This window comes from Protomyctophum bolini (assembly GCF_963924005.1).
Source record: "Protomyctophum bolini genome assembly, chromosome: 9".
Lineage (NCBI taxonomy): Eukaryota > Metazoa > Chordata > Actinopteri > Myctophiformes > Myctophidae > Protomyctophum > Protomyctophum bolini.
In genome coordinates this window covers 9,959,367-9,971,980 of record NC_137870.1, presented here as the reverse complement: position 1 = coordinate 9,971,980, position 12,614 = coordinate 9,959,367, and the positions used below count along the sequence as shown (strand labels likewise).

The 12,614-nt window shown below is 40.5% G+C and overlaps 1 protein-coding gene across 1 annotated transcript in view; it reads right to left on the bottom strand.

The window, feature by feature from the left end:
• tyw1 (tRNA-yW synthesizing protein 1 homolog) overlaps positions 1 to 12,614 on the bottom strand; it is a 94,886-nt gene that overhangs the window by 62,963 nt on the left and 19,309 nt on the right. Inside the window, exons 6-7 of the mRNA XM_080772426.1 lie at positions 7,379 to 7,675; positions 5,105 to 5,221 (exon numbers count right to left, since the gene is read on the bottom strand). Coding sequence (XP_080628552.1) covers positions 5,105 to 5,221; positions 7,379 to 7,675 — 414 coding nt within the window. The remainder of the gene's footprint in view (positions 1 to 5,104; positions 5,222 to 7,378; positions 7,676 to 12,614) is intronic.

Here is a 12,614-nt window from a genome sequence, read left to right as displayed (position 1 = left end):
GTATACTCTTTATGCAGAATGTTTCATTTTAAGTTTTCAAAAAAGGTATACAAATCTTTTGAAAATAGCGGATCTACAAACTCACAGTGAGCTTGTAGATCGGCTATTTTCAAATGGACGAAATGTGGTTAATGTATGTTTTGTAATAATAATCCAAATCTACAAAGTTTACAAATAAATGTAGTGGAGCAAGAGTACAATATTTGTCTCTGAAATGTAGTGGAGTAGAAGTAAAAGTACAGAAAATTTGACGTATTCCAGTAAAGTACAAATACCCCCAAAAATGTACTGAAATAGGGTACTTAAGTAAATGTACTTAGTTACTTTCCACCACTGATGTTGCTACATGATTGCTGCCTTGAAGACGTGAGTCAAGGAAACAAACCATTATACCGTATGCAATAGAGGTGTTGTAAGGGTGACATCTAGTGGCCGTATGTTGTCTGTGGCACCTCTAACTCAAGATGTACAAAGTACATAACCAAAATGGACTTGACTTGTAAAAAGGGTCCATTTGGTTATGCTTTTGTACACTCTTTCAAATGGATGAAATGAATACATGAACACTGAAGATGTCACTGTGCAGTCAAAGGATGAAGACAGAAGGAGAGGGAGAGGGAGAGTAGTTGGTCTACGGAGGAAGGGAAAAGAAAAAATGGAGCATGGGTAGTAGTCTATAAATGCACCATGTCCGCATACGTGCGTGCGTGCGTCTGTAATCCACCACAAGGAGTGCAGTGTCCGGCCTTGAGCTGGTCGGAACGCACGGTTGTCCAGAACCAGCACAAAAGCCTCTGCCCAGGCTTTGGACAGGGCCCAAATTAGCCAATTGATCCCACCTGATCACCCTTAGATCTCCATATATGGAGCTGGCCTGTTCCGACATCACAATGGTGTTCTGACATATGCATAGACTCCATATATATGTGGGCATGACTGGAGTATGTAACCAAATAAATAGATCAGGCCTACATCAGCAGAGTGAGAAGGGCTGTTTGAAGGATGGCTGCAGGTCAACAACCACACACAGCATTTGAGTCTGTCGGCACCACATAATGACACTGTTGAGCGCACGCACGCATGCGAGTGACAATGGGTAGTCGCGCACACACACACACACACACACACACACACACACACACACACACACACACACACACACACACACACACACACACACACACACACACACACACACACACACACACACACACACACACACACACACACACACACACACACACACACACACACACACACACACGGCACTGCAGCAATCTGTATCATCTCCTCCATTAGGGCTATGACTAATCCTATTAGCTATACCATTGTGTTTATCTGATGCCTGGTACTGCTGAGTTGACAACAAGCGGATAGCTTTTGTTGATGCAGCACAGGCCGCGTTTGCCCCCGATTTATATTCACATGAAAGGAAAGGCAAAAGGCAAACCTGAAATGCAGTTTTGTTATGTTTTAATCTACACGAAGTGAAGTGACAGAAAATGTTAGCCACTGCTGCTTAAGGTAGATCAATAGAGAATCAATAATACCATGGTTGTGATTTTTATTATTTTATTGTAAAGCACTTTGGTACAACTTGTTGTTATTTAAATGTGCTATAGAAATAAAGATGGTATGGTATGGTATGGTATGGCATACTGAGATGTTTGAGCAAATGTTCTAGGTTTATTTTGTCTGTGTTGGTCACAACTTTAACAGAGGAGTAGTATGTGAAAGGTTATTCTGGTTCCTGGCTTTGGGACAGTGCAAAAACATATTATATATATATATATACAGTATATATTATACAGTATATATATGCGAAAAACATAAAACTCCTCATCTTTTACAATAATGCCACTTTTGTAGGTTGTGAGTGGATGGAGAGTGGTCCATCTCTAATGCCAACATATTGACCTCCATTCATTCATTCCTCCCTCAGGAAAATGAGCTAAAACCATCCACCTCCAGCCCAGGACGCTATGCAGCGACGGTACAAGGGATCCATTCAACTCACTTCTGCAGTAGTTGGAAAAGGTCCTGCTAGCCACTGAAATGCGGCAATAACAATGGTTTAAACATCTGGCACTAGCGGCCATAGAGCTTTCTGGGCCCAATTTATAGATGCCAATAAAGAACCTTTATGTAAAAGTCAAGTGGGGAAGTAATGGAAATAAAGTGTATTGACAGCTGGCAGAATAAACCACAGCAAAACAGCTAAGACATCAATATCAGGAGGCCAACGTGGGGTTTGTAATCTACCTTTTGATCGCAGCTGCCTTCCAGCTGGTTTTTGAAGAAGATTTGCACAATAGGCAAAAAAGTTATAATACATAATGTACTTTTTAAAACTTCAATGGCAAATTGTACTCTTTCTTGACAGGCTGAAAGCATAGCAGACATAAGATAAAGTCGACTTCTTTTTTTCCCCAGCAACTAAAATCGTTGCAAATAATTGTTTATTTATGCATTAAGTACACTACAGTAGTACGGGCACTATTGGTAGCCTGGAAACCAGATGGATCTGCCACAGGGAAAATGAGATTGGTCTGGCACTCCTCAGTCTAAATTACATTTCGCTCACCCCAAAGTTGTGGGTGACCAATCAGAAGCCACTATTCAAAGTGAGACTTTTTTGCTGTGATGTTGGAATCTGTTTGTAACCGCCCCTTGGAAATAAGTCTTCCTTAAGTTATTGGGTCTATTTCCCACAGTTGTGGACAAAATAACTTGAGTACAGTCAATGAAATCTGCTCATCTCTTGTAATTGTTTCTATCATGCTGTGAAAACATCATTATTACCCCGAAGAGTCAAGTAATTCCAAGTTCTGTTTTTCAAGGCTCTCCTCCAACAATAAATCATCTCCTACTCAGTCAATTGAGTTCAACACTATATATCCCACTGAAATAAGAGTCTCTGACACCACCTAGTGGTCAAACACAGTAATGCTCATAAAGCTGAAGTAACAGATCATTCTCAACCATTCTCAACTGTAAAACCAAAACTGTGATCTTTATTGCTATAATACAGTGTTGATTTCGTCGACTACCTTTTTTCCCTGATGGAAACTAAATGGAAACTAAATTAAAAACTAAGCTATGATGACTAGAACTAAGACTAAATATATTGGCAATCTCGTCAACAAATAAAAAAGTTGACCAAAATGTTAGTAAGGGACTAGTGGACAAGAGACCCAGTAAAAGTAATTTTACACTTGGTTGCGTGCTGAAATTAGCTGATCTACAAGCTCACAACGCGCCACGCTGCGAGCTTGTATATCGGCAATTTTCAGCAAGTGTACAATCAGTTATTACGACGGCATCAAGGCCTGCCAAAATAAATTTTACGACTAAATCAACTGTAGATTTAGTCAACTAAAATCTTATATTTAGTCGACTAAAACACTAAAACATTCCAGGTGACTAAAATGTGACTAAAACTAGATGAAAACTATTCAAGAGATGTGTTGTCAAAATCAACACTGCTATAATCAGAACTCACAGGCTGAGTTAGAATGATCCCTATGAATAAAAAGATAATGTAATAATATTCCTCTACGATATTCCAATTGTGGACAATTCCTTTCTCTTCATATTTCATTTGGAACTTACAAATAGTATTAATACTTATCTTTTGGCAATGTTAAATGTTTAACATGTCAACTAATATAAACTAGCTGCCCACCCACAAAACAAAGCCAAATTGTGTTCATTGGAGCGCCCAGTCACAGCCAAGCTGGAGGTATTCCATTCCCCATAGTGGTAGTTAGGAAGGAACTCCTCAAACCACCGGACACCCACTCCTCAATTACGTCGTTTGATCTTGCTTATTCGTTCTAAAATGCTTTGGAAAGGACAGATTGTTTCCCACAGGTGCTAAGGTTATGTCAGTTATCTGTGTTGGTGAGAGCCAGGCGGAAGCAAACATGGGGTGCAGAGTAAGCACCAGGGACGTGCAGAGAGTGTTAGAGAGGCAGGGGCTGACATCCCGTAAGAGGGCACTTTTGGACAAAAATAGCGAAAATAGCAGATCTACAAGCTCACAAAGTGCCGCGCTGAAAGCTTTCCGGGGCGATACCCAGCACTCTTTAACTAGTGGAGATGCGGTGTACGACATGCATTTCTAAAAACATTTGTTAATGCAAAATGCTGCGTCCAAGTTCAGGAGACTTCGGGGAAAAAGGAAGTCTTGTGAATGCTGCCTTCTCAGACTGAGAAGGCTGCCAAATTAGACAATATTTGGCCAATCATAGTCGACTATACAAATGCTTAGTCGGGGACAGCCCTAGAAATAACTATGGTAATCCATGTGTTCATGATAAGGAAATGAAACAAACGTTGATGTTTAACCTCTGCCATTGTGGAAGACATGGTTGAAAAGCACTCACATCATCTGACTTTCAAACTGTTAGCTTCAACATCTCAGAACTTTATACACTCCTAGACGTCTTGCAAAGGGCCTGTCAAAAACCTCCCAAATCTCATCTCACATGCCGTCTGCCATCACCACATCAAAGATGCAGGAGACAAGACAGCCTTGGATCAATATTTACTTTCCTTGCCGTTTTCCTGAACCAGATTCTATAAAACACAAACTTTGCCTTGAAACATTATGCATTTCGGGAATAGATGTGGTTCACATATTTTTAACACAAACACAGTAGCTTACTCTCTAGCAGTTCTGAGCACAGAAATATGTGCGCCGCTAAACGTCCGTTATAACGAACAGAAATAAATGCATTATCTGATGTTTGTAAATCAGAGTCATGATGACATTTTCACATTGTTCTATGTCAGTTTTAGTATCGATGCTGCGTGCTTCCAAGTTAAATGTAGGGTAGCTACATTTACATACTTTGCCCTCTCTCATGGATACACACACATTGGCAAAACAAAGGAAAAACAGCGCCTGTCTTGAGAGACTAGGTCACATATAATCCCCTATACAAAAAGATTGCTCAATGTTGACAGCCGGTCAGCAGGTGGATTCATGAATTTATGTATATAGACAATATTTTAGGCCAATAAAAAATATATATATTCATAGCAAATGAATCCACATCCCCGGCTGCCGGACTTAAACATAATTATCTGGGTCACCAACCTTGGCTTTCTTGAGACCGTTGATCATGTTGCCTAGATCCTCCATGTCGACCACAGATCTGTTCTCATCCACGGCAGAAGATTCCTCGTCACTGCTGGATTCCAGATGTTCTTCCTCCTGCGGAGATAGGGAGATGTTCACATTTTTACCTATAACTGCACCGATCTGTGTGTTACTTTGCATGCACACTCCCTAGAGAGACCACGGTAAAACCTTTGACTTGCATTTTTCACATCTGCCTTTTATAGCGCCACCAGGAGGCAGACTTTTGTAAAACCTTTTTTTATATTACTCCTCCAGATTCTGTCCAAAACTCCTGCAAATCGTTACACAGTTGACAGTATCTCTCTATAGTCATGTGATCAAGACATCAAGTCCAATATTTCCAGGATTGGCCCGTTTTGAACAAAAAGTCGCACTTTCCTACTAGGCTGAGGAATAAATTCTACCCTTTTCATATTGGTCTGTTATAGCGCCACCAACAGGTGGAGTTTTGCAAAACAGATTGCAAAAATCCAAATCATGAATTTGAACGTCCAATTGTCATTAATGGCGTAAGAAGAAATGGCACCCTTCTCACATCAGTCTATTATAGTGCCACCAGGAGGCCACAATAACCTGACCTGGAGACCTGTGCTGAGTCACCGAGTGTGCTCTGAGGAGCACTTTTTCTAGTTTTTTCTTCTGCTTTACTTAGCCAGGACAGTGTAGAGCCAAGGACAGAGATAGGAGGACATGATTTCACACAAGCCTCCATCTGAAATACATCTACAGACTTTGCGATTATATGATCAGCTACCAACCGGTGCTCCAGCCCAGAATGACTTGTCTAGTGGAATTAGATACAATTTAGGCATTTAGCAGACACTCTTAATCGCTGGGCGCTATGATAAATAACCCTGGGCGTTCGGAGTGTTAACATACCGGTAAATTTAACAGGTAATTTATAACTCTTTAAATATCAGTTTGCGAGTGATCTATTAGCTAATAGCTATCTATAAAGACATCCTTAACTTACCGGTACAAATATTTTAAAGTAATTAAGATAACAATAACTCATTGAATAACAGTTTGCAAATTATGTTATTAGCTAGTAGTTATAACATTGTTATTCTACAGTGTTAATATAAATCTTAACTATAATGTATTAAATATTATAGTATTTGCAATTTGTTACTGATGCATAAATACTGTCTGAAGTGGGATTCGAACCCACGCCTCCAGGGGAGACTGCGACCTGAACGCAGCGCCTTAGACCGCTCGGCCATCCAGACATACAGAGGGGACACTCTTAACCCAAAATGATTTACAGTAAGCAACCATTTTTTACCATAAATATATTGTCTGTTTGATTGATTGAAATATTTATTAACAGTTTGCAGCACATTTCAAGCACAAACTCAATACAAAGACTGTTAACTGTGAGTGGACGACCCAATTAAGCATTACACTTGTTTACAAGAGGGTCCACCATGTTCAATTCATCAAAACAATAAAGAATCTGCGTTGGCCGGGAATCGAACCCGGGTCAACTGCTTGGAAGGCAGCTATGCTCACCACTATACCACCAACGCTGTGTGTAATCTCCTATTAATATGCAACAACATTTCATTTTATTTTATAATTTATATAAGATGATGTCTGGCAACATACGTGATGTATACCCGTTTGTCTGTTGTCTTTAGTGGTTTTTTTTTCCTTTTTCATAAAAAATAATAAAGTTTAAAGCTATAGTGCAAGTGCTACGGGCAAGTGCTGCGGGCTAAGATGGAGTCTGAAGAGATGGGTTTTCAGACTGAATACTCGACAACTCACCCCGGTGCTTGCCCGTCTTTCCTCCCGGAATTTTCACCAGTGAGGGGAATAACTTTGTAATATGCTATTGGCCGTTTGTATTCTTTTTGGAAAAATATAAAAAGATACTTCTGTGGAAAGGCTATATTATTTTACTTATATTGACCCTATAAACAATTTAGTATTATTTAGTATATGTAAGGTTTTGCACACTCAAATGGTACCTCGTCAGATAATCCCCACATATCCTACAACAACTTCTGTGAACAGACTTCACTGTAGTAGCTTTTCATCAATTATATTTGTACTTATAGTTAGAGAAATTCAAAGTCCAGCCGTCTGCTGTCCAGCCTCTCCCACCCCTCACTGGGGAAGATTATGGGAGGAAAACAGAAACTGGGTGAGTCGTTTTGTTACCTTCAGACTACGCTGGAAGATTGGGAGTGAGTGATACAACAGGGTTTTCTTTCCCTACATTACCTCAGAGCTGTCAGGTTGTGGATCTGCCTTCTCCTCCTCCTCCGATGGCTCCTCCCGGCTGCTGTGCTTCTTGTTCTTACAGGGGCCACCGTCGGTCTTACAGTTCCCACTGCAGCTGCCCTTCTGGTCGCCTTTGGCCAGAGCCTGGAGGCGGCTCAGAAACCGCTCCTTCCACACCAGGAAGTCTGCCTGGACGCTGCCATGGCGGCTCTTCACGACGTTACAGTCGCCCTCGGCTCTGGTCAGGATACGCGTGGCGCTCAGCATCCACAGCCACTTGTCCACGTTCGTACCCACCTGCGGAGGAGGATAAGGACATGGGTTTAAAGACTTAAAACACTATTTCAGCCTGTTCATGGTTGTGTATATGATCCCACAGCAGGGGTGGGCAACTTTGATGATCGAGAGGGCCACGATTAGTGCTGCACAATTACCAAAAGACTGAGATCTAGATGCAGACACCCATGTGACCTCATTTCTAAAATTGAGCAAGTATCGTGCAACACTAGTTGGCTGTCCTAATCATTTTGGTTACTAAATTCAAGCACTTTGATGTTGTCTGCCACAAGAGTTGGCTCCAGGTACCACATTTTGAATGTAGTAATGTTCAGCAACTACAGAGTACAGACTAAAGACAATAAATATTTTTCTGGAAAAAATGAGAATCGTGTGAGAATTATGATCTCAATTCTTAAGAGGAAAATAGAGATTCACATTTGAGCAAGAATCATGCAGCAAATGCATAATTTAGTTTACTTATTTAAACTTTATGGACTTTAACTCTCCTGTCATTGTCAATGGGAAGTTAATGTTTGTGTAAGACGAAAATCTATTCTACACTAATGGCTGAATATAGCCCCTCAAAAATATAGCTGCAAGCAGTGATAAGACGGGACCAAGCAATAAGAACAAATCACACCCGTGTGAACTGAGCAGTGCAGGCTGCTCAACAACACCGCTGGCTGGCTGCAGTTATGGTTATAGTGCTCAGTGTGAATGGCCCTTTTAGGCTGCTCAACAGTGCCACTTTAGGTCACCCCAAACAGACCAGCTTATTGTGCGTATTTCATATAGTCTTTTTCTTATTGCTGCATTCCTTGGCCCCTCTTACCGCTGCTTGCAGCTATATTTTTTATACATTTCTTCACGTACAAGGTGACAGATGTGTTCCGCATGAGTCAAGGCACATGTAAACAAGTTCCATGGCTTTTGCCAAACGAGGCATGAGTTATGCCTGCAATTGCGACAGCGCCCTTCTTTGGCAAATTGGGGTAAGACGCGATTAAAGCGCGATTTGGCATGACCCTCTACCATACTGAAAAGTTTCACCAACATGTGACTCTGCATGTATGTATTAAATACATTCAAGTCATTACTAAATAAATAGTTTACTAATAGCTTGTTCATGATCTATTTATAAGGCAAACTTATATAGCATTAACATACCGGTATATTTAACAGGTCATTTATAACTCAGTTTGCGAGTGATCTATTAGCTATCTATAAGACAGAGTTGTAAATCCTTAACTTACAAACATTTACAGTAATTAAGGTAACAATAACTCATTGAATAACAGTTTGTAATTTATATTATTAACTAGTAGTTATAACATTGTTATTCTACAGTGTTAATATAAATCTTAACTATAATGTATTCAAACTAAATATTATAGTATTTGCAATTTGTTACTGATGCATAAATACTGTCTGAAGTGGGATTCGAACCCACGCCTCCAGGGGAGACTGCGACCTGAACGCAGCGCCTTAGACCGCTCGGCCATCCAGACATACAGAGCTCTGTCTACCAGTTACAGCAGTTACACTGGCATTGCTGCAATCCCTTCCCCCGCCTCTGTTCCACTGTCAGCATTACAAAAGGGATCCCCAACACCCTACCCCCAGAGACTGATTGATTAGAATAATATATAGATAGATAGATATACCTCTATTATCCCAGAAAATCAGGTTTAACCGTTTTTCAAACTGCTCAAAATGGCGGAAAGTCTGAGGGTGGAGCTACTAACTACTCATATAATTCAAAATGGTGGGAGATCTAAAGATCAGAGGTCAAACGAAAGTTGTCTGGCATGAGGAGACGCATATGTATATCAAAGTTTTATTGCTGATGGTCAGTTGTGGCAAAACAGGGACCCGCTGTCTGCCAGACTGCGTCTATATACCCACTCATCTAAAGGTAAAAGCTTCCCTGGCAGCGGTGGGATTTGAACCCACGCCTCCGAAGAGACTGGAGCCTTAATCCAGCGCCTTAGACCGCTCGGCCACGCTACCTTAATAATAATTCATAGTTTATTGAGGGGGTTATTGTAAATTTGGAACTATTCCTCATTTACTCATTAGTAAATTAAACACATGCCATGTGTTTCCAGTTTAAACCTATTGCTGGGTCAACAAATACATCCAAGTCATTAATAAATAAATAGTTTAATAATAGCTTGTTCATGATCTATTCATAAGGCATAGTTATATAGCATTAACGTAAATTTAACAGGTCATTAAATATCTGCGAGTGATCTATTAGCTATCTATATAAGACAATAGTTGTAAATCCTTAACTTAAACATTTAGTTAAGTTAACAATAACTCATTGAATAAGTTTGTAAATTATGTTATTAACCAGTAGTTATAACATTGTTATTCTACATGGTTAATATAAATCTAAATATTATAGTATTTGCTATTTGTTACTGATGCATAAATCCTGTCTGAAGTGGGATTCGAACCCACGCCTCCAGGGGAGACTGCGACCTGAACGCAGCGCCTTAGACCGCTCGGCCATCCAGACATACAGAGCTCTGTCTACCAGTTAGAGCAGATTCACAGTGGAATGCACTGAGCTGTGGTGACACCCAAGTCACTGCCTTTGGTGCAATCCCTTCCCCCTCCACTGTCAGCATTACAGAAGGGACCACCAACACCCTTCCCCCAGAGACTGATTGATTAGATAGATAGATACCTTTATTATCCCAGAAAATCAGGTTTAACCGTTTATCAAACTGCTCAAAATTGTGGAAAGTCTGAGAGTGGAGCTTACTGGTCAAAGTGACAGATGTGTTCCGCATGAGTCAGGGCACATGTGTAAACAAGTGCCATGGCTTTTTGGCCAAACGAGGCATGAGTTATGCCGGTTCAAACATTTCATTTTCAATCAATCGCGATAGCGCCCTTCTTTGACAAATTGGGGTAAGACTTGTTTCAGCGCTATTTGGCATGACCCTCTACCAGACTGAAAAGTTTCACCAACATGTGGCTTTGCATGTATAGTATTAGGGGAGAAGAAGAATTTTCATATATATGCAATTTTCATTGGCTCATAAAAACGTAAAAAGAAATGTACTCCCAATTTTTTGTCGATATTGGTCTAACCTTTGTGTGTAGAGATTTTCGTGAATTTTGATCAAAGATCCGAGCAGGAGACAGATTTTAACTGTTTTTCATATAATTCAAAATGGTGGGAAATCCTAAAGGTCAGAGGTCAAATGAAAGTTATCCGGCATGAGGAGACGTATATGTGTATCAAAGTTTTATTGCTGACGGTCAGTTGTGGCAAAACAGGGACCCGCTGTCTGCCAAACAGCTTCTATACCAACTCATCTAAAGCTAAAAGCTTCCCTGGCAGCGGTGGGATTTGAACCCACGCCTCCGAAGAGACTGGAGCCTTAATCCAGCGCCTTAGACCGCTCGGCCACGCTACCTCAATGACGTGTGAAGTACTTTATTGAAACACATGCTGAATAGTGAATAGTCTGAATACCAATCCTACTTTTCTAACATCCATACTGGAAGAGACAACCCAAAAGCCCTTTAGAAGTCAATAACAAATCATGATTTAAAGATTAGTAAAACTATTCCTCATTTACTCATATTAGTAAATTAAACCTATTGCTGGATCAACAAATACATTCAAGTCATTCATAAATAAATAGTTTACTAATAGCTTGTTCATGATCTATTTATAAGGCATTTTTAACAGGTCATTTATAACTCATTAAATATCAGATTGTGAGTGATCTATTAGCAATATTAGCAATAGATTAGCAATATAATACATAGTTGTAAACATTTAAAATAGTTAAGTTAAAAATAACTCATTGAATAACAGTTTGTAAATGATGTTATTAACTAGTAGTTATAACATAATTAACATTGTTATTCTACAGTGCAGTGGTAATATAAATCTCAACTATAATGTATTCAAACAAAATATTATAGTATTTGCTATTTGTTACTGATGCATAAATCCTGTCTGAAGTGGGATTCGAACCCACGCCTCCAGGGGAGACTGCGACCTGAACGCAGCGCCTTAGACCGCTCGGCCATCCAGACATACAGAGCTCTGTCTACCAGTTAGAGTAGTTCCACAGTGGAATGCACTTTGAGCCCGTGAAATCTGTCTTTGCTGCAATCCCTTCCCCCGCATCTGTTCCGCTGTCAGCATTACAAAGGGACCACCAACACCCTTCCCCCAGAGACTGATTAGATAGATATACCTTTAATATCCCGCGGGGACAAAATCATCGTCCAGCCCCAGAGACGTCAGTTAAATAAAGTATAAAAGGGAAAAACATGTACAAGGCAGCCTCACACAGGGCAAGGGAAACGTCTCTCTCACAACTGGGTGACTAGGGAAATGGTGGGTTTACAACCGTCAGTAGAAAGTGGAAATGCTATCACATAAGCTGCTATTGCTCAATGCTCACTCCTTTCTGAGGCAGGAAAACAGGGGCAGAAAGAAAGGAGAGCCACAGGAGACAAGATGAAGGTTGTATATTAACAGGGTTTTGCACAGCTGTCAGGATGGCCGAGCGGTCTAAGGCGCCAGACTCAAGGTGATAAGCCTTCCTGGTTAAGGGATTTCTGGTCTCCGAATGGAGGCGCGGGTTCGAATCCCGCTTCTGACACTACTTTTACATAGTGTGATGTGTTGATGTGGGAGTAGACTATGGTGGACTGGATACAGCAGAATAGATAGGTATTTCACACAGACAAAGATAATGTCACTAAGCTGGTTTATTTGGCAGCCAACTAATATGAGTAAATGAGGAATAGTTTTAATTCAGTATTGACCATATCAAGCCAGGTCTCATGGCAGACAGCACTAATATAATAAACAAAAGTGAACGGAGCATACAGTCACTGCGTGCCATATACAATACACAGCATATAGTGGAAATGACGTTGGGTCTTGTACACAGCAAAAAAAAGGGAGCAGTGCACC